Source organism: Dasypus novemcinctus, chromosome 8, assembly GCF_030445035.2.
Source record: "Dasypus novemcinctus isolate mDasNov1 chromosome 8, mDasNov1.1.hap2, whole genome shotgun sequence".
Classification (NCBI taxonomy): Eukaryota; Metazoa; Chordata; class Mammalia; order Cingulata; family Dasypodidae; genus Dasypus; species Dasypus novemcinctus.
This window is the reverse complement of record NC_080680.1, coordinates 108,799,430-108,826,728: the sequence shown is the minus strand read 5'-3', so window position 1 is coordinate 108,826,728 and position 27,299 is coordinate 108,799,430. Positions and strand designations below refer to the sequence as shown.

The 27,299-nt window shown below is 37.8% G+C and overlaps 1 protein-coding gene across 1 annotated transcript in view; it reads left to right on the top strand.

Annotated features, from left to right (window-relative positions):
* Nucleotides 1-1,275: 1,275 nt before the first annotated feature.
* The window catches only part of UGCG (UDP-glucose ceramide glucosyltransferase), a 36,067-nt gene continuing 10,043 nt past the window's right edge, over nucleotides 1,276-27,299 (top strand). Inside the window, exons 1-4 of the mRNA XM_058302541.2 lie at nucleotides 1,276-1,572; nucleotides 18,237-18,378; nucleotides 25,697-25,799; nucleotides 26,526-26,627. Of these exons, the coding sequence (XP_058158524.1) occupies nucleotides 1,475-1,572; nucleotides 18,237-18,378; nucleotides 25,697-25,799; nucleotides 26,526-26,627 (445 nt within the window). The 5' untranslated portion in view covers nucleotides 1,276-1,474. The remainder of the gene's footprint in view (nucleotides 1,573-18,236; nucleotides 18,379-25,696; nucleotides 25,800-26,525; nucleotides 26,628-27,299) is intronic.

Genomic DNA, 27,299 nt, shown 5'->3' with positions numbered 1-27,299 from the left:
GCCACATTTCAAGTGCTCAATTGTAGGAGAGAGAAGTCGGTGATTGCAGTATTGAAGGACAGGACAAGAGAAATCTCTGAGAATAGGGGGCGTGTCAAGCAGTGCTTTCATGCAAAAGGGACTGTCTTTGTTAGCTTCTTAGTTTTAGAGGTTTGTTTGGATACTAGGTAAGTTTGAATTAACATACCGCCCACATTCCGGGTAAACTTGAATTAACATATCGCCCCCATTCCGGGTAAGCTTGAATTAGCATATCGCCCATACTCTCTCTGGATGTAAGTTCGAATACACATTCACTATGCTTCCTGAATATTCAAAGCCTATAGAGCTTAATTGGCTTTCTGGAAACTAGGCAAACTTGGATATAGAATTAAGTAAGTCTGAATTCATGAATAGGCCATATTACAGCAGCCAGCCACATGTGGCTAGTGGCTACCATACTAGACAACAAAAGCTCAGGGACTGAAATAGTCCTTGATTCCTTACGGCTTGACCTTAAATACTTCTTTTATGTTACACACTGTCTCTAGGTGCTTAGAGATCTGTAAAGCGCACGGAGATTATATTACCCTCAGGTCGGTTTTGATTCTAGATTCCACGGCTTTAAGCGCAGGGAGGGAACGCGCCGGGCAGTGGCTGCCAGAAGGCCCTAAACCCCTCCAAGCAAAGACCGGAGGGGAAGCTGCGGCCTAGGCGTTGGAAACTGGGCTGCGAGTCAAGCCCCGCCGGGTGCCCGGAACTCCACGTCTTTTATGGGGCGCCCAGAGCAGCAGCGCCGGAAAAAGGGAGAGCAGCCCCCGAGCCGGACCCAGGGTCCTGCGGGGCCGCGGAAGGAGCCAGGAGAGCCGGGCGGCGGGCCCGGGCGGCCCTCCGCAACGCGCGGCGGCGAGCAGAGAGAGGAGCCCGGGGAAAGCGCCTCCGGCAGCCGGCGGGACAAGGCGCCCTCGGGCACCCCGGCGACGGTGACGCAGCGAGCGCGCGCGGGCGGAGGGGCGCGGCGCGCACCGCCCCTCGAAGGGGCGGGCGCCGCGGCTGGGGAGGGCGGGGCGCGCCGGGGAGTCAGGGCGCGAGCAGCCGGCTTCCACTACTGCGCGAGCTGCGGCGGCGGAGCGAGGCGGGCGGCGGTGCGGCCCGGAGCCGGGGGCGAGGCGGCTGGGCGCTGGCGCGGTGGGGGCGCGGGCACGCACGGTCCGGCCGGCGGCCAGGAGGGCCTGGGGAGACGAGCCGGAGCGCGGGGGCACGGCCGCCCTGACCCCGAGCCCGGCCACCGCAGGGCCCGCAGCCGCGAGCGCGCCGAGGACACCGCGCTTGTGGGGGCGCGCAGGCCCTGCCCGCCCCTTCCGCCCCCACCCCTCTCCGCCCCTTCCTCTCCCCTCCCGCGTCCCCGCTCCCGGCGCCCACCCAGCCCTCCTTCTGCGGGAGCGCTGTCCGCGGCGGCGGCGGAGTGGGCCGGGCCGGGCTGGCGGGCCGGGGGATGGCGCTGCTGGACCTGGCCCAGGAGGGAATGGCCGTCTTCGGGCTCGTCCTTTTCTTGGTGCTGTGGCTGATGCATTTCATGTCCATCATCTACTCGTGAGTGAGGGGCAGCAGGAGCGCGAGGTGGGGGTGGGGGAGGGCTGCGCTCTGGAGGGGGCTGGGCTCAGGTGGGGAAAGCGAATTCTGAGACTCTCCCCCATGCTGTCTCCCCTCGGACCTGCTTGGGGGTGGGGTCCTTGGGAGGAAAAGTGTGTGGTGAATGAGGGGGGTGCTGGGCTGCCGGAGACCGCACTGCCGGGGAAAGGAGCCTGCTCGGCTTACGTGCCCGGCGGAAGGTGGCTTGCTTACTTGGTTGGATTGTACTGGGAATTCGTGGTGGTTTTTCATCTGGGCCAGGATGGATGGTGTACTGTTTTTCCTCTCGACGAGGGCCCCGTTTCTGTTATGGTGATGATTGTTTCACTCTTGGGGAGCCACACACAGCTACCAGCCAACCTCTCCGTGGATTTCCTTCTTCCTGAAAGAGTGTGCGCTTAGATGGGTGTGCAACACCTGTCCGCCTTGACATAGGTGCACCAAACCTTCGAGCCGAGCCGGTGGATAGCTTTGAGTCGTGTCAGCTGTACCTTTGTCTCAGTGTGGCTTTATCTTTTCGCGGTTTCACATTTATTGTCTTGCTTAGATTTGTACTCGCACCCCCATCCCCATCTTTTCGTTATTTATTCAACAAGTACTCCTCGAGGCCTACCTGATGCCAGTTATTGTTTTTGTGCCGAGGACAATAGTGCTAAGCAGAATGGAATTTTCTGTCTTCATGGAGCTTACATTCTAGAGGGGGAGAGACAAGATAACATCTAAACGAGGTAGTTTCAGATAATGCTAAAACCCATTAGTAATATAAAGCAGTGATTAGATAGTGACAGAGAGTGTGTGGCTAATTAAATTTTTTTTTAAAATATTTTTTATTGAAGTATATCATTCATACATGAACACACGTAACAATAAGTGTAGTAAAAGTTGTGAACTTACACAATAAACATGCATAACATCGTTTAGGGATCTCATATGCATCACCCTTCCACCAACACCTTGCATTGTTGTGAAACCTTAGTTACAAACTATGCAAGAGCATCATAAAAATATTACTACTAATTATAGTCCCTATCTTACATTTGGTGTATTTTCCCCCCAACCCACCCTATAATATTTTGAAATATATTTTTATTACAGAGGTTGTGAACTTACAAAAGCAATCATGCTCTTCTGTAGGATTCCCATATACCACCCACTCAAGGGTATGGCTAATATTGATATTTCAGTTGTTTAAATGTCAACGTGAATCACACAGCACCTTACTGATGTGAATTCACTTGGTATTCGAGCCAGAGAAAAACCCGCTGTGTATAGTAATCTTTACCACCAACTGGGATACAGGTATATGTTAGTAGAGGAGAGGGGAGCACTTTAAAAAATGACTCATTTTTAGTTTTTTACCCCTTTATACTACAGGGAAAAAAATGTTTTCCTTCTGGAAATTTGCATTTTATTTGTATATTGTAACATTTCCTGGTACAGAAGGAAGATGCTACATTGTTCAAGACACTGGCATTTCTTTGGAGGTGGAAGAAAACTTGCTTCTTGGATACTGTTGATTTTAGTTTTGGAAATTTGTGAGCTGTAGTCACTGAATATATTCTAGAGTTCATCGTAAATGTATGAGTTCTTTAAATTTTTTTTAACTTTTTCCAGTCATAAAACTAAAAAGTGCTTACTGTATAAAGAATTGAGACAATAGAGAGGAATTAAAGTTAAACACATGTGCGCGCGCACACACACACACACCAAACTCTACTATGCTATTAACCTTTTGTGACCATCCTTCCAATTTTAATTCTTTTTGTGTTTGAGAGAGAGAGAGAAAACGAGACCATATTATTATTATTGTTCTGAAATTCATCTGTCTAACAAATACTTACTGAGCAAGGCACTGTGCCTAGTATTGGAAGTGAGAGCAAAGAAAAAGACACCCAAGGCCCCTGCTTGCATAGAGCTTCTGTGTAAATGTCATGACAATTTTACCATGTCAGTGTATGAGCTCTGCATCATTTTAAATAGATGCATGGTATTCTAGTTTATGAGATACTAATATTTATTCATTGTTGTTATTATTGATGACCATTTAGGTTGCTTTCAGTTCATCAAGATTACACATGCTAATGAATTCTTATGCATACATCTTTGACAGGTGATCTTCTTGATTTGCATTTGTGAAAGGGGAATTGTTGGGCCAGAATGGTGCACATTTTAAACTGATACAGTATTGCCTTATAGAAAGGTTATATCTATTCATAATCCCTATAACATTGTATGCTGGTTCTCAGCTAACACCAAGTATCAGGCCTTTTACTGTTTTCCTTTTTAAATTTACATTTAATTACTAGTTCTGTCAAACAGGTTCATATGTTCTTATGTGTTTACATTTAGTGTAAGTTACATATTCATAATCTTTTGCATGTGCTGCAGCCTATTGCTACATTCATCTTTTTGATTTTCAAGTTCTCTTTATATGAAGATTGTTTATTTGATATCTGTCATGGGTTGCAATTTTTTCCAGTCTGTTTTTTTGTCTTTCAACTTTGTACGTAAATTTAACATGGAGAAAAATGTGTGTGCTTTAGATAGCCAAGACTTTTAAAAATGTTTTCTGACTCTGATTAATTTTTATATCTTTCCTCTTATCCCAATTTATATGCGTTAGCCTGTCTTGTAGAACTTTTTTCTTCCTTGTTTTTTTACATTTTACTTTTTAATTCACTTTACTTAGATCTATAGGTCTAATTCTTGTTTTACTTAAATATTTAGCCACCTGTCCCAAAATCATTTTTTGAATCATATGATTAACTGTTTTTGAAATATTATCTTTATTATAGACTTAATTATTTGTACTTGGATATGTTTCATGGCTCTTGGCACTATTTCATAGATCTATTATTTTTGTACCAGCATTCACTGTTTAAATTAATGAAGTTTTATGACCTTAGTTGACCTTTTATTACCTTATTACTGGTGCAGCAAGTCCCTACTAATTCTTTTGCATAATTTTTTGGCTCTTCAACATTAAAAAAATTTTTTTTAAACATCTTCAACATTTTTACTAAAGATGAAGCTCAAAATCTTTTATGAAGGAAAGGTGATCTTTTACATTTTAGTTGGAGTTATGTTAAGTTTATGGCTGAAGTTTAGAGAAATTGACTTCTTTCCATGTGGGACCATGATATATCTTCCCCTATTATATAAACATAATGATAAAGCCATCATTTTTAATTAAAATGAATACTATTGGTGTACCCTAATGTTCTGAATAACCAACTGTTTTGGAATGTTCATACTCATCGACTTGAGACAATTCCGGAATTGTTTTAAGTTATTTTGTGTTTAATGATAAGCAACAAAGTTTTCTTAAAATACTTTTATTTATTAAAATACTTTTTTGAGGATACTGGAAAGGATTAGCTTAGTTGAGATACTATAGAAAGACTTTTTATTAATTTTTTTGTTTCCCCAAAAGTTACTTTTTTTTATTGGCAGCAACTGGTTGTGAAAACTTTTGTGAAAATAAAGGAAATGCAGTTATTTTATACAGATTAGAGTGGCTTGCTAACTAAAGGAATCCTTAGAATACTTTTTTTGAAATGGATACTTGAACATAAAGCAAATAATCAATAACTTAATTATATATAAATTAAGTTTTACCTTTTTTTTTTTTTTTGGTAAGTACCTTCTGGTCCCACCTTCAAAAAATTTGATGCCTCTCCCATTGAAGATACCTCCCAGTTTAATATGTGTTGCTTTCAAGCAAAGAGCTGAGGCTTCACCCCACTCCTTATGTATTTAGTAAAATTGCAAATTTGACCCCTTAACATTTTGAAAAGCAAGGAGAGAACCTAGGCAACAATATCTTGGTAAAAATACTTTGCTAAATATTCTGTATTTTACTGAAAATATATTTTCTCAATATGCTGTATGCTCCCTCAAATCCTTTTTGGAATAAGACAAAAATATAAATAAATTGAAACAAGCAGATCTTGATACTCTACCTCTAAAAAAACCCAAAAACTTGTGCTTGCAAACTGGTGGAAATAGTCTATTTTCAAAAAACTTTTATGATTTCTTATCTGTTTGTCAGATTAAGGAGCATAAACTTTGGGATCCTTAAAATCATTTACGTAATACAAATATTTTAATAAAATTACTGGAAAAATTATAAAACATTAAAAAACAGTTGATTATTTTAATAAAGTAAAAGAAATGCAGTGCATAAATGTATAATAGTATCTAGTTAATGTAGATTCAGTGCTTTTTTGTATTTCCTTAAAATGAGGCAAGAATGAAGCACTGGCCAGCATTAAAAATGGAGCAGAATTTATTTACTACAAAGAACTGATTGTTCAATGAAGTTATTTGTTCCAATTTCACAGACTTCTCATAATTCCTACAGACCTGTAATTAAAAAAAAAAAACTTGAAATTACTTCCAATTTATGGGAAAGTTGCAAAAAATAATACAGAAACAACACATAGAACTCTTAACGTACCCTTCACTCAGACACCCAATTTACCAACTATTAGCATTTTCTATGTTTGTTATATTATTCTATCTATCCATCTATCATCTGTTTATTCATTTTCCTAACATCTGAGACTAGGTTGCATATGCTCCTCTAACACTTAATACTTACTTCCATGTACATTTCCTGAGAACAAGCACACTCACTTATGTAACCACCTAACAAGTTCAAGAAATTTGTATTGAAATAAAACCTGCAGTCCATATTCCAGTTTTTTCAGTTGTCCCCAATAATGGCCTTTTTGGACCTGGGATTTTAAAATTTGGGTTGACTTATAAACTAGAAAACCATTATTTTTAATGCTTTTGAAACTCATTACTCGCTGGTATCTCTGTATTACTTTGCTTCCTTCCAGTTTTAATATTTTACTGATACTTGGTTGTTTTATAATGTATTTTAGATGGCAGACATTTGTAGGATTTTTGTCTGTAATGTGGAAGTTAACATCATATTAGAACATTTGAAATTCAAGGGTCCTAGCCCCAAGATTTTTAATTTCTAAAAATAACTAATAATTAGAGCCTCAGTGGATAGAGTAAATTAAATGGCCTTTGTGAGTCGTTGCTTTTGTGAGAGCTAGTGTGGTTCCATACTAGCTTTTAGGGGGCTGAGGTGAAATTTCAAAAGCCTGGACCATTGTTGGCTTCCCTTTTTAGAAACCATGTTATTGGTTATCTAAGCAAGATACCTCCTCCTCTCCTTTTCTCTTCTCTCTCTCCAACCCTACCCCCAGGATTATCATTTTCTCCCTCTATGCATAATGGCCTAATGCTTTGTGGCAGGCTTATCTTTTCTATTAGTTGACTGAGGAAATACTTTTTATTATCCATAACTATTAGCTACCTACTAGTCAAGCAAAGGTCCATTTTCCCAGATTTTTTTAAAGTTAATTCTGCTTTCTGCAAATAAGGTTTTTCTAACTTTTCTAATGAGTCATAGCTTTTGAATGAAAGTTAAATACTCAGTACACCAGGATAACTGTGGTATAGCACCTGCCAGAAACTAGATATCGAATTGGACAATAGTGTGATACCTTTGACAAACAAAATGAAAATTGTAATTCGGGGTTTGTTTATTTTTTTTAAGATTGATTTATTTATCTCCCCAATGTCTGCTCTCTCTGTTCATTTGCTATGCGTTCTTGTATGTCTGCTTGTCTTCTCTTTAGGCAGCACGGGGAACTGATCCTGGGACCTTCTGGTCTGCTCCCTGATCTGCATCTCATATTGTCTCTCCTCTGTGTGTCTTTTTGTTTTATCATCTTACTGCACCAGCTCTCTGCTTGGGTCAGCTCGCCTTGTGGGCCAGCTCTGCTTAGGCCAACTTGCCTTCACCAGGAAGCCCGGGGAATTGAACCATGGACCTCCCATATGGTTGATATCTGGGAGCCCAGTCGCTGAGTCACATCTGTTCCCCTGTGATTCAGTTTTAATATTCAATGATGTTTCTGGTGATTCATTATCCTCCCCTTTTCTTACAACATTAGTTCCATATACCATATCTCGTCCCTAAATTATCAAAACTATTTCTGCTTACTGCTATCTCTGCCTTGCTCCCCTTTGACTTTATTTTCCTTGTAGCCTTATCCTTCTGGAGTACTAATCTCATATCATATGCTTAGAAGTTAAACCATAGACTTTAGTTAAAAGTACAGTTATGAAACTTTGCTATCATCATTTGTAACAAATATTCCACACCAGTGCAACATGTTGGTGGTGGAGTGGTGAATGGGAATCCTGTGTTATATGCATTATTGTTCTTTAAACCCACAACTTCTCCAATAAAGAAAAAAACTAAAAAACCTTACCGTGGCTCCTCACCACCTTCAGGTAAAAATGCAAACTAAACAAGTCATGCAGAGCTCTTGGCAGTAGCTGAATTATATCCCCTTCTACCTATTTCTTTTTTTTTCTGCCCCTCCCCCTCCCTGCCCTGCTGTTTTTGCTGTGTCCATTCACTGTGTGATCTTCTGTACCTACTTCTCTTTTTGCCTTCTCCTCTAGGATTCACAGGGCTTCAAACCTGGGGATTTCTGATGTGGAAAGAGGTTCCCCGTTACCTCTGCCACCCCAGTACCTTCTCTGCTGTGCTTCACCTTGAATCTCCCCTCTGTCTCTCCCTTGCCATGTCATCTTGCTGCATGACTCACTTGCGTGGTCCCTCGGCTTGTGGCGCGGGCACTGGCTCACCATGCGGGCACTGGTTTGTCGCACAGGCGCACTTTCTTTTCTTTTTCACAAGGAGGCCCCAGGGATTTAACCTGGGTCCTCCGACACGTCAGGCTGAAACCCCACTTGAGCCAAATCCAGTTCCCACTTCTACCTATTTCTTAAGCCACATTGAATTACTGACATTCCCCTGTATATATCAAGTACTTTCTTTATAATTCATTCCTTCTTTTCCTTTTTTCTTCTCTTTCTCTTCCTCTTTATAACTCTGACTCATTCAAATCATTTTAGACTTTAGTTTCTTGCTGGGTTCGGGTCCCCCTCTTATGTCCTTCATATGTTGTTTTTACCCATCTAAATTGTAAATGTCTACTTAGTTGTCATTTTTCACAATTACATTGTAAGCTTTTGTGAGTTGGGCTGGTGTTACTATTGTATCTTCAGTGCCTGTTATTTGTTGAGTGAATGATCTTTGAATATATTTTTTTTTCAGGAGTAATGAGGATTTTTGTTCGTTTATTTGTTCAGTTTCATTTGGCCATTGTGATTTGAGGTAGATAGCCAGAATATGGGGTGGTTTCCATGGCTGTGGACTGTGATTAAATTAATTGGACCAAATGAAATTTTTTTTTAAAGATTTATTTTTTATTTATTTCTCTCCCCTTCCTCCACGCCCCCCCCCCTTCGCCAGTTGTCTGCTCTGTGTCCATTCACTGTGTGTTCTTCTGTGTCCACTTAAGTCAGCAGCACTTGGGATCTGTGTCTCATTTTGTTGCATCATCTTGCTGCATTAACTCTCCATGTGTGCGGCACCATTCTTGGGCAGGCTGCACTTTTTTCGTGCTGGGCGGCTCTCCTTACCGAGCGCAGTCCTTGCACATGGGGCTCCCCTACACACTCCTTGCTCTCATCAGCACTGCATGTGAGCCAGCTCATCACATGGGTCAGGAGGCCCTGAGTTTGAACCTTGGACCTCCCATGTGGTAGGCAGACGCCCTATCCGCTGGGCCAAATCTGCTTCCCCCAAATGAAATCCTTATCTCACTATTTCTAACCATTTGCAGGTTAATATAAAAACAGGGCTATACCAACAACATGTTTACTTTCACATTCCTTATTTGAGCCAGATCTGAAAATTTCCAAACCAAGGGGAAGCCTGTCATTGCAACACATCATCTTTATATTTTGACCTGTACTTTGGGGGAATATAGAGCCTAGGGCTATCCTGAGTTGGTTGACAAATGCAGGTGACAGCGAGTGCCATCCCTCCCTTGTCATCTATCCACAGGCTTTTATTTTGTACACAAAATAGTTAAAAAGTTAGTTCAGTTTTAAAATGGTAGCTTTATGGGTTGTGTACATTTAGTTTACTTACAATGTGAAGAGTGGATTTGGAGTTTACATTATGTTTGATGGTCTCCTGTGTTTTTTAAGCACTATTTCATGGAATCACATTTGACTGTTTCTTTCTTAGTTGCACTCAACAAAATATAATGCTTTATCCATTTCCCATATGCTAAGGCTGACTGTCATTGTCAGCAAAGGATTAGTGAGTTGTTTTATTATTACTTTAATTAATAAAGAATCCCCTGTTTGTTTTCTATAGTGGTGGACTTCTTTGTATTCCGTAGTATATAAGCCTCTTTTCTGTTCAGTGGAAATAGTTTGTGTATTCCCCTAATGCTAACTCACTACAAGGAATCTAGTATTAGCAGATTTAAGATTATACCAGAGGTATGCTTTGTGTGGTTGATGAAGCCCATTTTAATGCAGTCATCTTTGAAATGACATGTGCTATATGGAAATGACTTTAGTCATGATCTATACCCATCATAAATATAAAGTAATAGCCTTCCCAGAGCACAAACATAAGTAACGACAACAACCAAAACCTATAACCATTGGAAGTTGCCGGCATGGGTTATGTGAAGTAGGGAATATCGGAGCATGCAGATGTATCATCAGCTTAATTTTACATGAAATATTAACAAGCTTGGTGGCATGGTTTTCAGGGTGGAGCAAAGGAAATAAATTTCTACCATCAGATAAGCTGGTTTACCAGATAGTCTGTCAGGAATTACACAGCAGAACTATAAAAACAGCTCAATTTGAGGCTGATAAGGGAGGAAGACTTTGCCCTCACGGAATTCATATTCTCTCTGAGAAGCCTTGAGTGACATTTGTGTGTCTTTCTCACTTTCCTGAGGTGAAGAGCTTAGTAAAGTAATTCATATAACAATGGTTATGAACCATTAAAGTAAAAAAGTGTTCAAAGAAAAGACTAAAAGATTAAAAAACAAATAATAAGCTAAAATAAACAATTTTAGAGACTGGATGTTAGGACATCAAAACCAAGATAAAATAATGCCATCCCATCAGTTCAAAAGTTCAGAACTCTTGTGCAGAGGCAATTAGGATTCATCAAGCTACTGCAGCTATAAAGTCCAGCAGAACCACTGAATATTTCTTACCATCGCCAGGAGTTCTTTGAAGTGTTCCCTGAATAGATGTCCTTCTAGATCACAATGGAAAGCAGGAGCCCTGAAGGTCTCTCTCTTTTGCCCATTGAGTCATCCCTCACAACCTTTTGGTCTATAAGCAGGTCTTAAGTTACTCTGAGAAAGCACCCCAGATGGTACCTGCCCTCCTGCCCTGTCCCCCTGCTGGCAGGTACAGCCATGTAGCAGCATGTGGTGAGCACCTCCTCCTCCTTGTCCTTGAACGTGAGGATGCCTTAAGTGCATCAGTGTGATAAATATACGTTTTTTTTAGGGAGAGAGTGACTCTAGTTCCCCATTTACAGTTTTATTTTATGACATTGAGAATTTGTTATGCTCTCTCCTAAAAATTGCTCATGTAAGATTTAGGATCATTTTATTCCTTCAAAGACCTCAGTTAAGAAGCAGTAACACACCATTTTTAAGGGATAATAATTTGTGATATTTATTGTTCTTTACTCTGGTACTTGTATCATTTTTGGAGGATGTCTATAGAGCTTTAAATTTGTTCAATTACCAAGGGTAATTTTAACTTTTGATATAATTTTAACCTAAATATATATGAACAAATCTTTTAAAAACTGAGTTCCCAGTCCTTCCCATTTTGGCATGTAAGTCCTCAATGTTTAGTTGTAAGGCATCTTTAGATCTCTAATCAAAGTATGGTAGAGTCAGAGAAGTTACATTGGATAGAAAATGTTACCCTTAAAGTTAGCGGGGGTTTTTTTTGTTTTGTTTTTTAAATTACTGAGGATAATAGTTATTCTTTAATGTTTACTTTGTGACTTTATCTTTTTTCACAACTATCCTATGAGTGAGGTACTGTCATCCACATTGTTTTAAAACTTGAGATAAAGAAATAACTTGCTCAAGGACACACAGCTCATAAATTGAATGTGGGACAGAAATCAAGACTGCCTTCAGCCCAGGCTGTTAAACCAGTAGGCTACACTGCCAGTGATAACTTAAAAGCCTACTGGAAGTAATCCCTAAGGATAGGGCTTTTACTTGGGAATTTCTCCAGTTGTTCTGAATTTTAGTTTATGGTAATTGGAAGCATATAGACTATATTGAGAGCGCACCTATTCATTCTCTTTCATAACTTTCCCATCCTCACACTCCTTATTCTTCGCAGGCTTCACATTTTCCGTCCATCCCATACATACTGATATTTCGAAGGATTTCCTCCTTGGCCCTCTTCTATTCTCACTGGAATCTATGTTTCTTGGGCCAGTTGTTCTCAACTTTGACTACACTTTGGAGTCTCCTCGGGGACTTTAAAACAATACTGCTGCCTGGTCTCACCCCTAGAGATTCTGGTTTAATTGGCCCAGGCATCAGGATTTTAAAAAACTCCTCAGGGGATTCTAATGTGCAGCCAAGATTGAAAACAGCTGCCCTGGGCTATTTATCCACAGTTGTGTTCTCCACCTGCTACCTCTTGGCTACATTTAATTTTTCGTCTAGCTCTGAACCCACAATTCATCACTTTATTTCTTCCCTCATACCAGTCTGCTCTGTTATCCTGAAGCCATCCAATAAGTTATAGCTTCTCAACTTTCAAAACCCTGCATAGGGTAATCAGAGAGCCAGTGGATTAATACTACTACCCATTCATGTTCTCAGATCTCAGCCACGCCTACAGTGGTATCTGACAGTTCTCTGTGTCTGCATTTAACTGTGTCACCCATTATTGGCAGAACTTCTAAATCTTCACCATTCTACCGAACTCCCCCTCCCCCCCTTCATTCTTGGCAGACTACCTTACCTCCTTGTGTTAATGGGCAGCAGAACTGACAGGATTTACCTATATTACACACACACACAACACTGATAAATCCCATTTATTATAGGAATTGGCTCACACAACCATGGGGATTGGCGAGTCCGAATTTCACAGGGCAGCCTACAAGTTGGGAAGTCAGAAGGAGGTTTCGATGAATTCCCTGGGAGAGGCTGACTGGCTGAAGTGGAGTTAGGAATTCTTTCTGACAGTTGAAATCATTTTTCCCTTTAAGGTCTTTCCTGATTTGGATGAGACTTCTCTCATTGTTTTCTCATTGCTGAAGGCAATCTCCTTTGTTGATTGAAGATGTAATCAGTCATAGATGCAATCAACTGACTGTTTTAAATACCCTCACTGTAACAATCAGGCCACTACTTTCCTCACCAAGCAACTGGACACCATAACCTAGCCAAGTTGATACGGTGTCCTTAACCGTCATGCTCCTCTTTGCACTATGGATCCTTTTTTTTCTTCTTTTCTCTCACTTTATCTTTGATAGGTTTTTCCCCTTAGCATACATACTCAGTATTCTTTAAAAATTAAACCAAAAAACTCTTCTCCATCTAACTATTGCCCTGACCCTTTTGCCATTTCTAATTGTCAGGTTTGGGGAGAAAATCGTATTTATTCATTGTTACCATTTTCTCACAACCTCCCATTCATTTACTCCATTTTTATCTATCTTCCCCTTGTGCTCCATCAACCACCCTATCCCCTGCCAAAAGTGCTTTAAGGTCACCAAGTACGTACTTAATCTAGTGACACTTCAGTTCTTATCTTGACCTCTGCTGCATTCAGTGTTCTTTCTTGAATGGCCTAGCGAAACAAATACTTTCGTGGCATTACTCTCTTTCTGACTTTTTTCCTATTTCTCCAGCCATTTCCATTTAGTCTCCTTCATACATTACTGGTTCTGTAAGATTATTTATATTCATTCTTGGTCACCTACTAATGGCATATTCTACCTGGTAGAGCTTATGGATTTACAGATTTACCAAATTGTGTGTGTCTTCCATATTTTTATCTCTAGGCTAACCTTACCTTTGAGTTCTATATCCATTCAACTGTTTATTTTTTTTACTCAACTTTTTTCTCTTTGAGAACATATACTGTGTATCACTGCTTTGCTGGGTCCTGGAGGATTTATAATCTACTGAAATGTTTTTCCAGGTGTGGTTCACTGGTGACCTGCATCAGAATCATTTGGAGTGCGCATAAAAATGCAGGTTCCTAGACTCTGCAACTGGGCCATTAAATTGGGCTATCTGCCTGTGGGCATTATATACACCAAATGTTGAAAACCACTAGTCTCCCGGATAAGAGACATGACCAATTTATGTCTTAAGAGTAACTTAAATGTGTTCGAGATAATGCTCATTACCCTCTCCCATCTCTCACTGTGCCCAGCTTTTGTGAATAGCACTGCTGGTTACCTAAGACCAAACCTGGGAGTCAGCCGTGTGCACCCCTCACTCTCCTTCATTCCCGCCACCTCGCTCATTAGCCAAGCTCCATCAATTCTGAGTTCTTACTTTTTCTTTACTCTTTCTATCCCTTACACTGCTTCATTAGTTTGTATGGCTTTTTTTTTAACTTTTATAATATTTTCCAATGCTTTCCTTCTCCCCTGCCTCTACCTTATTCTGTCTGCTTTTCTACACATGCAAAGATGATCGTTGTTGCTTCCTTATAACCTTTCATGGCTATTCTTTATAGGATGAGATAAGGACCTTTTCAGTCCTATTTGTGAAGTCCAGAAAGTGTTTGAGAGATGAATCTTAAAGCAGTGCTTCTCAAACTTGAATGTGCCCATGATTCAGCTGGGGATCTTGTTGAAATGCAGAGTCTGTTTCAGCCTGGAATAGAGGCTGAGATTGGCAGTTCTAAAAACTTCCCAGGTGATGCACTGTTGCTGGTCAATGGACCACACTTTGAGTAGGAACCGCCTCCAGGAAGAGTTAGAAGCTTCCTTCTCTCTGCTCTCACTCTTCCGAATGTACTTTCATTATAGTGTGTATCACACTTTATTTACAGAAGCTTATTCAGAAATTACTTCTGAACAAGAGGTAGTCTGAGCACAGGTGTGAACTACCTCTCCTGTTCTAAACACATGAAATGGTGTAATGATTCTATAAACACAGCCCGAAATTAAGAAAGAAAAATCTCCAGATTCCAAAAAATGAAGAGGATACAAAGCAGTGAGTTGGGTTTTGTCTGCTAATTCTAACCTCAATGACAGTTCTGGGTCAGTTTCTATTTATTTCTTTTCCTTCTTATTATTGGTTGTATTTTCCTGGTTCTTTGCATACCTGGTAATTTTTGATTGGATGTGAGACATTATAAATTTTACTTCATTGGATGCTGGATATTTTTGTGTTCTGTACTTGAAATTCTTATCTCCTCAATTTGTGAGTCTCCTTGGCTCTGCCTGGGTTCCCTTACCCTGTGTCATGGTCTGGAAACTCAAAGCGGTAAGCTGGGGCAGTCGTAGGTCTTACCTCATTTGTTTTCTATGCCTCAGGAATCACTTTCCTTATTTACCTGTGTCCAGTGTCTTGAAAAGTCTCATTTCCTATATTTCATTTGATTTTTTGGTTGTTTCAGGCAGAAGGGTATATCCAATCCTGTTTCTCCATCTTGTCCAAAGTAGAATTTCTGACTGTGGTGGTGGGAGGCTAAGATTTTTAATACTTATATAAGGACAGAGATAAGGCTGGATGCTATTTGTAATTGCTAAAAACCGGAAACAACCCAAATACACATCAACAGAGAGTGGATAAATAAATAGTGGTATATTAATAAATGGTATACTGTATTTTAATGAGAATGAATGGACTATAACTAATATAACAGCATGGATGACTCTCATCACAAACATAATGTTAAGCAAAATAAGACACAGAAGAGTGCATCCTGTGGGATTCCATTTATGGTACACTTTTAAACAGGCAAAACTAGTCTGTGGTGTTAAATAGAAGTCAGGAGAGTGGTTATCCTTGAGGAGAGGGTGGTAAGTAGAAGAGGGCATACTAGGGCCCCTGGAATTGTAATATTCTGTTTCTTGCTCTAGCTACAGGTTACATGGGTGTTTCATTTTGAGAAAATTCTGTGAGCTATATGCTTACATGGGATTTTACTATACGTATGTAATGCACCAATAAAAAGTACACACACACATATCCCCAAAAAAGGTCAAGGCTATAAGCCAAATGCATGACTAGTATGGAACCTGAAACTGAGAAAGTGCTGTACCCAGGATCCTGGCAGAGGGCAAGTCACCTGCTCCTTGTCTGAGGGTGGAAATGGGCACCCATGAGAAATGCCTGTGTCACATGTGGGTATGATAAGCTCAAGTTCAGAGTTCGTAAAACAAAAATTGGTTTGAAACCAGTAGGCCTTGTAGGATCCTGTCAGAGCGTCATCAAGTTGACCCACTTGGAGGACTCCACCACTCTGGCCACTTTTGAGACACAAAAAATGGGCTGTTGATCACATTTTTAATAAAAATAGCTGCAGATTCGTTAATGACACAACTGTCATGGACAAAGTGCCAACCAGCATCATTTGTGTGTGGGAGGCAAAGTGAAATGCATTCCTGCTCCAGAGCATAGCTTTGTTGATGTAAGAGTTTTATAAGGAGAGGAGCTCTGTGCATGCACACCTCCCTACTAAACCACAAACTCGTTGATGGTAGGCAATTTGCTTGTTCATCATTGTATTGCCATTTATAGGATAATGCCTAGTGAACATCTTAGGCTCAAAAAAGGAGGACGGGGCTGACAGGGAACTTGTTTTATGTGACTCTTTCTATGCTTTTGGTTATTAGAACCATGTGAATATATTACCAATTCAATACATTAAATATATAATTAAAACATTTCTTCCCTAGCAATTTAGATATTCTGTGTTGGGTGGGTTTCTCCAGCTATCTAGTCTGCTAACTTTGTAAGGAATGACATAGTGATCATTTTTTGTAGTTACGTGATGTTTAGAACATGGTTTTCCCTTTCTCCCACCCTCTAGATGAACTCTGAAGATCAGTATTTTCCAAACTATGTGTAATAAAGGATTAATTCTTTTAAAAATTTCCAACCTGTCATGGACTGATACTTTGGTAATTTACAATAATCCACTGCTTGGATGTTGTGGCAATGTCAGATTGCTCTGAATGTTTCAAAATACTTTCTCTCAATTTCTTATGTCGTTGTGGACAAGATCATACTTTGAGTAGCACTGCTATTAGATGGTGCTTCATTATTTTCTGTTATTTGGTGTTGTGAATCAGAAATTGGTACCACTCTCTTCTTTAAACTTCTTGTTGGTTTTTCATTTTTCCATTGTAGATAACCTGTTTTCTTTCTGTAAAGATGTTTATATATAGTCGTATCTGAAACATTAGGCATTTGCTGCAGCATTCCGCTGTTTAATTAGCTGGGAGTTAACCTGTGGCCACCTGCTCTGGGCCATGGCACGGATGTATTTCCAGAAGTCATTCATAGATCAATACTGAACTTTATCAAATCTAAGATTCATTGATGCTGGTGTTTTGTTTTCTTAATCTTCCAGAAGTTCTCATTAGGTGGTTTTCATACCGCTCAGTCAGGGCTGCCATCTGGTTATCAGCAATTGTAAGATGCTGTTGTTTTCAGATACGTTAAAATGTGGAAGACCATGTGTTTTACAGTCTCTTACAGAAAAAAAAAAATAACTAAAAAGAATCTCTTACGGATTGCCCCATGATCATTCTAGCGTCTTCTTACTGTTGAATGCTTGGAGACTTGTTCATGAGACATTGGGAGGAAGCCTTTGGAGACTTCCTTCAGAAACTTCATCACTCTGCCAAATGGCATCTCGTCTTTTTGTTGTGATAGCCTGACATCACTGGGGAACATTATCTCTTCTCTATTTGACGTTGCTTCTCCCATTTGGCTCCCAGTGTCACAGCACCCTTGAGATGGGCTGGCAGCAAGAACCTTCGCCAATGTATCTGTGAACTAGTGGCTCTGGGATATTTTCCAGGATCATTAATAGATATTTTTCTCATCATTGAGATTTTTTTTTCCTAACCTTTAACTTTCTTCTACTCCTGCCATACTGAGCTCGTGCATATTGGGAGTTCTGTTGTTAATTATATCATTTTCATGCTTCCCAGACAGGCTGCTTGGTACTTGTTATCAGTCGTATGCTGCCTGGACTTTTTGTTGTAGAAATTCTTCAAAGATTTCTGGTTACCCTTCTGTATTTCTTCTGGTGGAGATACGGACCCCTCCTCTCCATCCCCCTACCCCCGATTTTTACAGTTCTTTGGCCACTTTGAAGGCAGTTTGAAAGGAAGGGCAGTTGATGTGTGGGTTAACAGCATCATTCATTTCTTCACCAATATTTATTGAATGCCTACTCAATGCCCAGCATACCATACCTCTAAGTGTAGCATGTACAATCATAAATTACCATCTAAGTACCAGCCTTCATTGGAACATTCATTCCTGCATTTTTAGTTTTCCTCAACTGGATGCTTACCTGGTTCTACTTCCCTTCATTTTCAGATCTCCTTTTAGAAAGCTTTCAATTAAAAATTCTTTACTCACAATTTAGTAATTTATTGACAGCTTGGTACTTAACTTTATTTAGAATTGACAGTGCGCTCTCCAGAAATAATTTATGTATCATTTACTTTTCAGCCGATTACACCTTAACAAGAAGGCAACTGACAAACAGCCATATAGCAAGCTCCCAGGTGTGTCTCTTCTGAAACCACTGAAAGGGGTAGACCCTAACCTAATCAACAACTTGGAAACGTTCTTTGAATTGGACTATCCCAAAGTAAGTACAGTGTTGTGTTCATTTGGAATGGGCTAAACCATGCTTCTCCCCTACCTTCCTCCCCACCTCCCACCATGGTAAACAGTTAAAGAGGAATTTTGACACTGTAAGGTGAAGGTGTTAAAAATTCATGATGATCTCTGTCTTATAAAGCTTATGCTTTAGGATGAAAATGGGGTTGGAGGAAAAGTGAACATTCCTTTTCTAACCACCTGTGTATCCATGTGAAGTGGAAATACCTGAATAAGCCTCCTGGCACTCAGATATTAAGTGCCTGGTAGTTTGAAACGGAAGAACTTGTTTCATGAGTCATATGAACAGGGGAAGAGGAGGCAGTAGTAGTGAAAAGTAGTATTTAATGGTCTGAAATGGATATAGGACAGCCAGAACTACACATGAATCCCCTTGGGAACCTGACATGCTCATGAGCCAAGAAATGAGGTAGGAGTATTCTTTAACTATTCTAGAATCCTGTAGTTTCTTGAGAACTTAATATTCCTTGATTTTTATATTTAGCTTTACTGTGACTTTTAAAATTGCCTGTTTGAGACACTGCCTTTGAAAAGGGATTTTGGTGGTAGATAACTTGTGAAAAGAATGTGTCTTCAAATTTCTATCTGTTCTGTTGTCAGTGCAGTTTAATTTTCCCTTTGAGGTCTTTATTGATTGGCCTCAGTTTTTACCCTCAGTTTTTTCTATAGCTATATTTGCTGCTTGTAGGTGATTTCCCTCCTCTCTCTTTAGGATAGTGTAGGCAAATAGTGAGAGGGAAGAACATATGCAACCCATGCTTCTCATGGTGACTCATTTTGATGCTCTTGTTTCTTTTCTTTTTTTTTTTTATTTTTTTTTTTATTTTTTTTTTATTTTTATTTTTTTTAATTTTTTTATTTTTATTGACTTTGTAATAATATTACATTAAAAATATATATGTGAGGTCCCATTCAACCCCACCCCCCCACTTGTTTCTTTTCTTTTAGCTCATACTTTTCTTGGTAGCACCAATGAAAAGAATAGAGAAGACACAGATGTGATAGCCTTAATGCAGCTCTTATTTAAGTATGTAGACATGAGTATCATTCAGTTATTTTTTTAGTATTTTTATATTATCACTTTCAGAATTTTGGGAGTTTAGTTATTTGAAGCAAAAATTATGTATTCTTGCTTGTATATGTATGTACTAGATACATAATAATTTTAGAGATTTGAATCATGCCTTTATTCATTCAGTAAATTAAATACGTAATTAGAAATAAGATATCATTGTATATACTTGATTTTTTTCTAACTAAAAAATGCAAGATGTTGCCTTTTATAATTCAGGAGTGATATAAACCAAATTAATTAATTGTAAAATAAGCTTTGCGATAAGAAAAATGGGGCTTTTTCCTGGCCCCCACATCATGTGAGCCAATACAAAGGAGAATTTATTTATATGTGAGTGAGTGAATATTTTCATTAGTTATGAGTAAATCTTAAGGTATAGCATAGAATAATAGGCATTTATTTTTGTGGAACTTTATCTCACATTTCAATTTTTTTACCATGATCTTACCCTTTCCTCATTTGAACCACTTTTTAAACTTAGTTATGGAATATTTCTGTTGTAGCTCTCATGAGCTGTGATAGTCATGGAATTTAAGTGGTTGAGGAAGTTAGTGTGGGTTTTGGTTGTAAGAAGAGTTCCTTAGGAGAGTGGATGCTGCTCAGTGGTTGAGCGCCTGCTTCCCATGTATGAGTAAAAAAAAAAAGAGTGCCTTAAAAAAATCCTGGGAACATTTGTGATTAAGCAGTAATTTAGTTCTTCTTCTGAATCAGTTTGTTTTTTTGTTCATTTGTTTGTTTTTTGGTTTTTGTTTTTTTTGCTGCAATTCAGGATTATCTTAAAAGTGCCAGTTTTCACTTAGTTCTTTTGTTCATTTAAGTTATGTCATTGAAGTACTTAAATTGAGGAGAAGGATATTTGAAAATTAATAATATATGCTGTTACATATATAGGAGGTTGTTTTTATTCTTTTTTAGGTCACAATTTTATTTTTTTAAATTACAAAGTATTGATAGCTGTCTAAATAGAAAATTTAGAAAGCAGAGAAATTGCTCTAAATTTTGATCTCATGGCATTTTAAAAGACCCAAGCACAGTGGCAAATGCGCCACAAGAACTAAAGTTAAATCATTTAATCTCACAAATCTGAGTGAACAGAAGAGTTGTTTATTTCACAAAGAGATATGTAGGGTGGCGGACTTGGCCCAGTGGTTAGGGTGTCCATCTACCACATGGGAGGTCCGCGGTTCAAACCCTGGGCCTCCTTGACCCATGTGGAGCTGGCCCATGCGCAGTGCTGATGAGCGCAAGGAGTGCCGTGCCACGCAGGGGTGTCCCCCGCATAGGGGAGCCCCACTTGCAAGGAGTGCGCCCCGTAAGGAGAGCCGCCCAGCACAAAAGAAAGTGCAGCCTGCCCAGGAATGGTGCTGCCCACACAGAGAGTTGACACAAGATGAAACAACAAAAAGAAACACAGATTCCTATGCCGCTGATAACAACAGAAGCGGACAAAGAAGACGGACAAAGAAGACGGACAAAGAAGACGCAGCAAATAGACACAGAGAGCAGATAACCAGGATGTGTGGGGGTGGGGGAAGGGGAGAGAAATAAATAAATAAACAAATCTTTAAAAAAAAACAAAAAGAGACATGTAGTCATGACGTGAACATCCACGTTGTCTACCAGCACTTTATGCTTTTTGTTGAGTATAAACAGTGCTTTATAAAAGGATGGAAATGTTTTCATTCTGGATATAACTTTTTGCCTCTGTTATTTGATTTGGAGCATTTTTGGTCATTTTGGAAAAAATAGAACATATTGACAATTTTTAAATTTTGTTTAATTTTGAACATGTGCAAGATGATTAACTGCTGGTACTTGTTCTGAATTTCTAGGCTTAAAATATGGTGAAACTATTACTATATTAATTGTCCTGAAAGATTTCTATGTTTTAAATGTCTTAAAAATCCACCTTTGTGTTGTTACTTATTCCTTGGAAAAATATAAGAATGGAAAAGTGTTAGGGTTCATTTTGTGCATACTTTTGAATACTCATTTGGCACAGGCTAGAAGGCAGTATTTGGGGAGAGATTCATCAGTAGCAGGAAGACTCAATAGTCCACATTATTGGCTTAATGACTTAGTAAATTCTGGCTATATGAAGAATTTTTAAATTAATGATCAAAGTTATTAACAGAGTGAGGCTATGATAATTGAGTTTTTTCTCCCCCAGATTTGAAATTTTGTTTAAAATGTTGCAAATCTATTGCTGTGTTTTGGTTTTCATTTTCAGGGGTATGGCTATAATTAAGAGAAATTGGTGGGTTTTGTTTTGGTTTGGTTTTTGAGGTACTGGGGCTGGGGATTGAACCTGGTACATCATATGTAGGAAGCAGGCATTCAACTGCTTAAGCCACATCCGCTCCCTCGAGGAATTGTTTTCTAACTAAATAGCCTTCTAACAAAGAATTAAAGCTGCCTGAAATTAGGGTCAATTGAAAGATCAAACACTAGTGTTATTAATACATGTAGTAAAACTATTAAGTCTGAGGGATTAGGAATTTACCAAATGAATTAGAAAAACTGTGTATGTTACCCAAAAAAGTACAAAGTATTTGAGAGTAGATCACAAATATTCATCATTACTTGTCATAGCTTTGAATTGAGAACACTTTTCTTATGAAACATCTCCTTCCTGTCATCTGTCTTTCATTTGAAAGTTAGCCAGGACAAATGCGTTAACAGACATGTGCTCATCACTCACTCTGTGCCAGAGAATGTTCTAGGCATTTGGGATCTAAATCTATGCCATCTTATGTTCTACTATCATCAAATTTAGTCATAAAATTTTTCTGTACACAAGATGTATAACGTAGTTACTTATAAATAACTTGAGATATTCCTACTTGTTATGTAATATAATTGATATATATTAAAAATTAAAACATTTTTCTATTTTAAGATATTTTATCTTGTTTACTACACTAAAAAGTTTACATTCCTAAGGTACAGAGGTGAATCAATGAGGCCATTTATCTAATATTATTTATTATTTATACATTATCAATTATTATTTATACATCTAAATCTAGTATTTATGCATTGAAATTTATTCATAAAAGCAAAAAAGTAATGTTCACAATTGTTGCAACTTCAAATGCTAAGTTCTTAAATATCAAAGGTCTAAATATTCCCACTTTAATTAATTTTCTATTCTTCTCTGTTCCCAATCTTTTAGTCATTTCACTATTTCAAAAGAAAAAGGGGGAAATTAGTCAGGTTATCTATTTGTGTAGAAGCCTTACTAATGACTTGATGGAGACAAACCTTCTCACGTAAATTATTTGGAGGGTTTTTTGCTAGATTTCATGTATTCAATACTGAAATAGAGGATTTACTATAGCTATGTTCCTTGCAGATTTAGATAGTAAATGTTTTCTTTTTTAAAGTAAATGCAGTATTTTGTAATGGGGATGTGTGTGTGTGTATATATCTAATCCTTTAAATAGTGTAAAATATATCTGAAGAATTCTTTTTGTGTTAGCAAAGAAAGTCTTTAACTGATTTAATATTTTGTGCTTTGCCAGTGTAGTTGGAATGAGTATACTAACACGGAGGTTCCTTGCAAATTAAACATTTGACCAAACTATGAAGACACAGGGGTGATTATTATCATAGCCAAAAATGAAGATTCTTGGTTTTGATACTTTAGAATACTTTAGAAAATAATTTATTTAGAATGCCACCTCCACCTTGTATTATTTTCAGTTATCAGAAACAAGCAGAAGTTAAATATTTAAGGCTTTTGAACATTCGCTGGGTAATGTGACTTTCATTTGCACTCTGGGCAAACAAAAGATACTTACTTTTTAATTTGCAATTAAGTCGAAGAGGTTTAATAAATAAAAATAAAAATGTTAAAACTTCCATTTAAATAAAGGCAAACTATACCTCCTTTGCTTATATTCTTACCATATATTTCTCAAAAATTTTTGCTGTAACCCAGTATCTTTTTTCTTCCCATTGAGCACATTTCTGGTACTATTTTACATTGTGTTTTTTTTTTTTCTTGCTGGGGGTAGGGGGAGGCCAGGATTAGCTTTATTATATTTTATGGAATTGTATTGCTTATAAACCTTTCCTTTTACTATATTCACTCATACCTGCAAAACAGCATAAATTATAAAAGCATTACAGAATTATGTTTTGAAAATAAGGAATTCTTTAGAGCAAGCTTAGCTAGTAGCCACAGTAGTAGGAAAGGAGAGCTGTTTCTTTAACCCTTTGAAAATTGACTTAAACTTTCTAGTCTTCATTGTTAAGTCATTGCCTTCAGGTGGCTCAACCAAGTGTTGTTTTGAGAGTCAAGATGGGAGGATGCACTGAAAGTGACTGGTGCTTTACAAGACTCTGGGAAATTTTAGGGGTATGGTAGAAGAGGTGCCCTTCCCATTCTCAGATTTTTATCTGGAGACCAGATGGCTGGAAAGTTGGTTTTAAAACCTCTTGAGGTAAGTGGATGTGGCTCAAGCAGTTGAGCGCCCATTTCCCACATGGGAGATCTCAGGTTCGGTTCCTGGTACCTCCTGAAAACAAAAACAAAAAACAAGCAAAACAAATGAAGGTGCCAACTCGGGGAGCCAGTGTAGCTCAGTGGTTGAGCACTGGCTTCCCACATGCACATGTGAGGTTCTGGGTTCAAATCCAGCCTGGTACCTCAGAAAGACCAAACAAACTCTAAAGTGACAATTCTAGCCAGTCACCATTAAAGGCAGTTATTGGATAGAATTTATTATAATAGCAGTAGCTAGAAAATAAGAGGGAATTTATTATTGTGCTTAAGAGTACTGTAAACATTCTGCTTTCACTTTTTACATTGTGTATGTTTAATACAAGTAAATAAAATAGGTCTTCCCATTACTTGAGTTAGCCCTGGTATAATAGTATAATATTAGACACTAAAAAGTTATGTCCTTAGTTAGCTCTTTTAAAAAGCAGGCAGGCAGGCAGGCAAACACATAGCTTTGCTCTTTTTCCTGGATATAATAAACCTCCCTTCTACATTTAAAAATATTGAACCAGTTTTAGAAAGAGGATATGATGGGAAATTTGTTGCTGAGTCAGCATGAATTTATTACCACTTCTGAAAAAAATCACTACTTTAGAATGTTTATCCCTCAAAATGATATTGTAGCATCTTTGTGTATGAAAGCAAACACTTTTAAAACATTTAATAGTTCACTAAAATGTAACCTTAGAGGTTTAGCTTAAGAGTATAGAATTTAAAAATAAATACTGTATTTTTGAACATATGTATATATGCCTTATCCTTTAGATAGTGTAAAACATATCTGAAGGATTTTTTTTTTTGCATTAGTTAAGAAAGCCTTTAAACTGTGCTTTGCCAGTTGCAGTGTAATTGGAGTGATTGTTCTAATACAGAGATTCTTAGCAAATAAAACATTTCATCAAAATGTGAAGACACAAAGATCTCAAGATTTTATTAACTGCTTGTCAGAATCATTCCCAGGGATTTGGATTCTTAAGAAAATGGGACCTAGAATTATCCATCTATAATAAATGTTCCAGCATAATTTTGATATAACAGTCAAAAATGCTAAGAAATGACTTCCTTAATTTACTATCATAGACTAAATCGGGTGTGTTTTCATACTTAGAAAGCTCACCAAGCTTTTCAGATTGGTGAATTTTGAATCAAATAAAATTCTGTTTTATTCCAAACTATGATTTTAGGCCAAAAATCTAATCTCAGATTTTGTTCTTTGTTCTTTTTATATAGAGTTTAGAAAAGCCCATTAATTTATCCTAATGACATTTGCACCTTCATCACGTAATACTAATTTTGGATAGAAATATTCTAGAGAATAGAGGCTGTGTTTATTTTGCTTTCTTTCTATGTTGTTTATTACATCCTTAGGCACTTTGTGAGCATTTAGTAGATCTTTGTCAACGGAGAGACTTGAGACCCAGTTTAATTACTATGGCATGCCTGTATAGGAATGGCAAGATTTCAACTGTGGTGCTGCCAGTTTCTTCATCATCACATACAAGTTCCCTGTTCTGGAGAAGTTGCTTTTAATTACAGTGATACTTATAATATCATAAGTGTTTGTATCCATTATGAATACTCTTAACTTACAAACATGTGTGTACAATTGCTTGTTTTTCTTATGCTTCTTGATCAATGAGTACATGCTAATTGATGAATGCTTATTTTTAAAGAGATTAATTCATTTTAATGTTTTTTGACTAGTATGAAGTCCTCCTTTGTGTACAAGATCATGATGATCCAGCCATTGATGTGTGCAAGAAGCTTCTTGGAAAATATCCAAATGTTGATGCTCGATTGTTTATAGGTAAGCAACAAAGAAATTCTGCAACACCATTTTGCTTTAATAATGTTATGTATCAGTAGTCTTCTCTACATTAAAGTATAGACGAAGGTGTTAGCCATCCATTGACATTATTATAGCATGTTTCTTGTAAGATTTTGGGAATAGTGAAAGAGGTATTAAATCCGTTTGTGAAAACTTGAGCTGTAAAAATTAAGATTTTTTTCCTAAAGCAAGTAATCAATCTTACATTAACAAAAAAAAAAAATTATCAAAAATTATGTTATATATAAATCGGATGAGAGCTTATTATTTTTGTGTCTTTAATATAGTCAATGTTTGGATTTTTTGCATCTCATTGTCTGTAGTTCGGAGTTAATGATAGAATTCCCTTTTATTATATTACAAAAACAGACTATTTTTCCCAAAGCCGACTGAATAATTCTGAAGATTTGTTAAGTTATTTGGCATTAAATTTTGACGTATTTTCTACCTGTTAATGTAAGGATGGAAGAATTAGAAAACTGAATAATGAATTTTTTTTAAGGTAAACAATATAATTCTTTTGAAAACAGTTTCTTCTAAATATATTTCTGAATAGTAGAGAATATAAAAAATAATGTGGAAGTATTTTTTTTTAAGTTTTAAAGTATGCAAATACTTTTCACCTCTCCCTACCATGTATCTGGATAATAGAAAGTATTTATAATGTTGTGTGAATCTTTCACTTCTGTATCTTTAAATTTTTAGGTGGCAAAAAGGTTGGCATTAATCCTAAAATTAATAATTTAATGCCAGGATATGAAGTTGCAAAGTATGATCTTATATGGATTTGTGATAGTGGAATAAGAGGTGAGGTGTTTCTGCTTTATTTTATAAACTTATTCACTGGATGATAAAGTGTCATGAGCAATCAAAAAATATGTTTATCAGTCTTTGTTTGCCTAATAAAGCAATTTATTTTATCATTAGTTCATGGTATTATGTCAACTTATACTAAGATTTATTTTTTTATGCTAACCTATCATGTTATATGTATAAAAAAATGTTTTCATTTTGATGAAAACAATTTCAGCCTTTAAAAAAAAACAGCCATGGTCCACCTGTGTAACTTTTCCCTTGTTTGTATGGCTCTTATCTTTTACTTTAACCTATTTGTGGCTCTCATAGTACACAGTACACAAAGAGACATCAATAGGTACATATTTTACTAGAATACATATGTTTGTTAGACTTCTCACTTAGTGATTTTAGCAAGGAACCTCTTTATATACTGCAATTGTAATTTGCCTTACAATTTTAAACATTATACTTATATTAATTTCAGTATTCCATAAATCTTTTATTCTGATTACCTCATTTTTAGCCTTAGAATAAGATTTCTCAAATTCAGCCTTATTAACATTTTGAGGCAGATAATTCTTTGTTGTGGAGGTTGCCCTGTGTGTTGCAGGATGTTTAGATGCATCTCTGGCCTCTACATACTAGCTGTTAGTAGCATCTCTCTCTCATCGTGACAACCAA